Below are 5012 nucleotides of genomic sequence, written 5' to 3'. Positions count from 1 at the left end.
TTCTATAGCTTATATGTCTTTTTATTTATTAATGTATGTTTCCTGCGTCTTTTTATATTCATGTTTATTTTGTGATATTGTTATTTAATTTGTGTAGTTATTTTGATTATATATGCTCAAACGTCTCAGATGAGATTGCAAGGGGAATTTCTGGGGGATGATTTGCTATCTTGTAGGACAGTAACATAGTTAATGTGTTATGGTAGGAAAGAGTGAAACATATTAAGAGCATTTAAGAGAAATTGACTTTCTTCCTACCTGCTTTTGACCTCTGGAGGAACAGGAAGAGGTTTGTTGAATCCTTCTTTCCCTACGAGCCAGTACGTCTCCTCGACTCCTTTACCCTGACAAAAAGAGACACATAGAGGCTTCAACAGACTATATTGTTTTAAGAGAAATGTCCAATATCTTTGGCGTTTCTCTCAACAATGGGGAAAACACCAGAGGAAATACAAAAACAAGATTCCTATCTATTTCTGCTAATTAGAATAGCAAACAAATGGAATCGGCTAAAAGCTAATAACTTAGTGAACTCACAATGGAGTAACTTATAATGAAATCTATCTAATGGAGAAAACAACTTAGAGAATTAGAAATGCATATCTTTGAGGAAAGGTGGGAAAAAAGGGTCAAGTATAGAACAATATAATGAATGTATACCTGAATATTAATAATGTATCCATTCTTTTATTTGTAATAGCCTATTATTATTACTATTTACATATTTTCGTATTTGTCATCTGTTATGTAGTTAATCTATGTACCTAGATGTTTTTATTTTTGTTATGTATGCTTTGTGAATGTTTTCTTAAAATGCAAAAAAAATAACAGACTATATTCAACCACATGCAGAAATATCTGTCCAAATGTAATGTCTATTCCAGCGGTTTCCGACCTTTTTGAACTCAGGGCCCAGTTAAGAATCTAAATTTTTTTCGCGGCACACGTTCAACCATAAACAATACGGAGGGTAAATAAAGTTCTCAGGGTACTTCTTATTTCAATTAGAAAAGGAGCTGGCCATCAGTAACAAACAGACATTTTTATTACACGGTTTAGTTAAATACTCGATTCTGATTGGTCAGTTCAGAACATGTGACACGTTGTTAATCCAGTAGTACAGACCGCTGTCAAGGACTGTAATGACCGTTGCTAAGGAGGATCAAGAAAGAAAAAGGAAAGGAGGTTCAAATAAAAACAAATCGTAATAATGAAATGTTTCCACGCAAATCATAATGTTTTGCAAATTATTTGGTGGCCCACTTGCAATGCCTTTGCAGACCACTAGGGGGCCGTGGCCCACAGGTTGGGAACCGCTGGTCTATACCTTTATTTCACTCTTTCCTCTTAATTCGATCTTGTAGCCGACATTTAAATCCCGCAGCACCTTGGCTGTGCTCTGGTGGATGTGGATCCTGTAGGCTGACAAATAAGTGACATGATTACGAAATAGCTGCTTTATTTTAACTCGTAATAAACTGTTTTATTTTGTGCTTACGCAGCCCGGTGGACTCCATACGAGACGCAGTGGTGACGGTGTCTCCAAACAGACAGTAGCGAGGCATAGTGAGACCCACAACCCCTGCTACACAGGGACCTGTAACACACACCCAGCAGATACATCTAAATATGACATTCTTAATTAAATCCAAATTAATTCAATTAAACATATATATATATATTTGACCCGGTCATTTTTGCATTTCCCTCACCTGTGTGCAGTCCTATCCGGATCCTGACAGGAACGTCGGGCATGTGTCTCATTTTGAAAGTTCCCACGGCACTCAGGATGTCCAGCGCCATGTTGGCGATCTCTGCTGCGTGGCGGTCGTCGTTACAAACAGGAAGTCCCGACGCCACCATGTACGCATCGCCGATAGTCTCCACCTAGAAGAGATTGTTCATGTTTCATGATTATAGAAAGGTGGAACCTGAGTGAGTTCTTTTAGATCGATTTCTCGTTTCCTGTCCTCTGTTGTTTCCTTTCCTTCTCCTTAAAGGAAACTACAGTCACTGCTTTATATTCGGTGTATATTAAGTCATCCCTCTATTGTTAACTGTCCAGCATGCACTTGTGTTTTATGTTGATTGACATCTCCTTTTTCTCTAGTTTCCTCACATCTGTTGTTTCCTTTCCTTCTCCTTAATGAAAGTGTATTTTTGGTGAAGGGAAAACTTTACAAACCAGTCTGTAGTTTACATTTTGTTTCATTTACCATCATCTTTATATTTGTACTAACCAAATTAAGGCTTAAATACCCCAATAATTACTTTGAAAGTTAATGGTGTTGAATATTTCTGGGAGCATACAGTGGGGCAAAAAAAGTATTTAGTCAGCCACCAATTGTGCAAGTTCTCCCACTTAAAAAGATGAGAGAGGCCTGTATGCCATTAATACAGTTAACAAGTGGAGGACAGAGGAAGCTCTTAAAGAAGAAGTGACAGGTCTGTGAGAGCCAGAAATCTTGTTTGTTTGTTATTGACCAAATACTTATTTTACACCATCATTTGCAAATAAATTCTTTAAAAATCAGACAATGTGATTTTCTGGATTTTTTTTTCTCATTTTGTCTCTCATAGTTGAGGTGTACCTAGGATGAAAATTACAGGCCTCTCTCATCTTTTTAAGTGGGAGAACTTGCACAATTGGTGGCTGACTAAATACTTTTTTGCCCCACTGTATTTGTGTTATTGCCTTGACTGATTTCCTGTATTCATTTAAAGAGATTGAACCACCTTGTAGACGTCGTGGTTTCCTATGATGGCGTCAAACAGTGTGTAGAGGTCGTTGAGCAGGTCCACCACCTCGATGGGCTCGCTGTTGGCGGAGATGGTGGTGAAGCCCACGATGTCGCTGAAGTAAAGCGTCACTTTGTCAAAGTGCTCCGGCTCCACTGTGCCTCCGACCTTCAAAACCTCGGCCACAGACCTGCAGCAGAGAGACACAGTCAAAGTGTGTTTTCTGTAACTGAAATTATGTATTTAACTGTTTCAATAGCAGCATTTCTTTTTACGTTCGTTACGTATAAATAAAAATACGACTGCCAGAATAACTGCAAGAAGACGCTTCTTCTCGTGGACTCACGGAGGAAGCATCTGGGTGAGCAGCTTCTCCGTCTTCTGCTTCTCGATCTCCAGTTCCTCCGTCCTCTCTCGGATCAGCTCCTCCAGGTTCGAGGAGTACTGCTCCAACATCCGCAGCATCGAGTCGATGATGTTCGTCTTCTTCCCCTTGTTGATGTTCTTGAACTGAGGAAAAAGACAATATATAACAAGTTGAAGTTCAACACATCAATCCAGTTTAAGAGCCTAATGGGATTTCCTCACTCAAATAATCAGAATTCATTCATTCCTGAAGAAATATTGATCTTAAAATAGAGTTTACTGAGGAAAAAACTCATTTTCATTCAACATGTTCAATCTAAAATGCTGTTTGCTTATGTTTTGAAAACAATGAAGAATACCTTAAATCTCCATGACGAAGGCCATTCATACATTTTGAGCAGTACATCAAGTTAAAGGGACAGCATTTGGTCGGTTTAATAACAATTAAAGTTCAACACCTTAATCCAGTTTAAGAGCCTAATGGTATTTCCTTACTCAAATCATCAGAATGTATTAATCCCTGAACAGAATTGACTCTCAAAATGATTTTTTACCAAAGAAAAAACTCACCATTTTGAATCTAAGATGCTCATTGGTTGATTATTGTATTATTTAGAATTTGAAAACCATTTAAAACAGCATCAAGAAAACTTAAACTCTATTAATTCCCTCAAACATATTGATCTTAAAATAGAGTTTACCGAGGAAAAACCTCAACATTTTCAATCTAAGATGTTATTTGGTTATTTTAGGATATGAAAACCATATGAAGAATACCCTTAAATCTTAATTTTGAGCACAGGGGCAGCATTTGGTCGGTTTAATACACCAAAGGAGGGCTTTAAATGAAGATTTAATTCACAAAATATTGTCGCCAGCACCAACAGATCAGCTATGTTTAAAAGAAATGTGATCCGTATCAGTTTGATACCGGCTATTAAAGTGTTTTACAGCATTTACTCTGAGTTTTTTGATGCAAAATGTAGTTAAAACCTGGTCGAAGATCTCGTCGAATCCCAGTCTATTGATTGGCTGTTCCTTCCAGCACTGCTTCATCAGCTGGATGCACTCTAACGGAGCGTAATCTGGACTGACCACCGGGCGAAACAGAGGAGGGGGGTTACGCAGCTTCTCTAATATCTCTGAAACACACAGAAATATTATAGAGTTTAGTGTAGGGATGGCAGTGTTGATCAGTGAGGGAAACACACATAGTTAGACAGCTATTAGATGCAGGCCTCTCTAGTGACCTAGAACAGCTTAAAGGTCACCTATCATGCTATTGTTAGGCAATAGCATAGGTCTCAGATATATAAAAATATATAAAAAACATGTCTATGAAGTGTTTTGCTCAAAATACCAAACAGATCACCCATTCTAGCCATGCCTCATATCCCTCTATTTCACTTCCTGTTTCAAAAGTGCTGATTTATATAAAGCTTTAAAAATTGATAACAAATAAAAAAGGAGGGGGCTGAGCTCATGCGGGACCCGGCAGCTACTGTCTAAACTAAATACTGCGGTGATGAAACGCCATATCATGGATTATCAAGGATTATCTCTGAAACAGTATGGAGCTCAAAGGCTTTCTCTCTTGCCGGTTATACCACAAGGCGAGTTCCTTTTTATTTCCTGCTTCTTCACACACATGCTCTCCAGTACAGGTTAGCTCTGAGTGTTAGCGATGCTAATGTAAACACCGACCATATTACGTCCAAAACAGTCGGGCATTGTTTCTGATAGCAACGTTTCTGATTGGGCCGTGGGTCCACATTTCAGATATTACGTCATATCGGACGCAAATCTGGATCAGCTCCGTTGTTCCCCCGTTTTTAGATTGGTTACGGAGGAAGAAGAGAGGGTTTAGTTTTATTTGACGCTGCGTGAGTTCCCTTCGACACACCGGG

The 5012-nt window shown here is 38.7% G+C and overlaps 1 protein-coding gene across 1 annotated transcript; it reads right to left on the bottom strand.

Annotated features, from left to right (window-relative positions):
* Nucleotides 1–258: 258 nt before the first annotated feature.
* Nucleotides 259–4247, bottom strand: LOC104957591 (retinal guanylyl cyclase 2-like; the record flags this gene model as incomplete). The annotated part of the gene is made up of 7 exons (XM_010785234.1): nucleotides 259–344; nucleotides 1328–1422; nucleotides 1499–1597; nucleotides 1713–1887; nucleotides 2737–2929; nucleotides 3086–3249; nucleotides 4099–4247. Coding segments are annotated over 7 exons (961 nt in total), but the record flags the coding sequence as incomplete, so codon positions are not given.
* Between the last annotated feature and the right edge of the window lie 765 nt (nucleotides 4248–5012).

Source organism: Notothenia coriiceps, unplaced genomic scaffold (assembly GCF_000735185.1).
Source record: "Notothenia coriiceps isolate Sejong01 unplaced genomic scaffold, NC01 NC01_scaffold00027438, whole genome shotgun sequence".
NCBI classification, from domain to species: domain Eukaryota; kingdom Metazoa; phylum Chordata; class Actinopteri; order Perciformes; family Nototheniidae; genus Notothenia; species Notothenia coriiceps.
The sequence above is the reverse complement of the archived record's forward strand: the minus strand, read 5'-3'. Positions and strand labels throughout refer to the sequence as shown.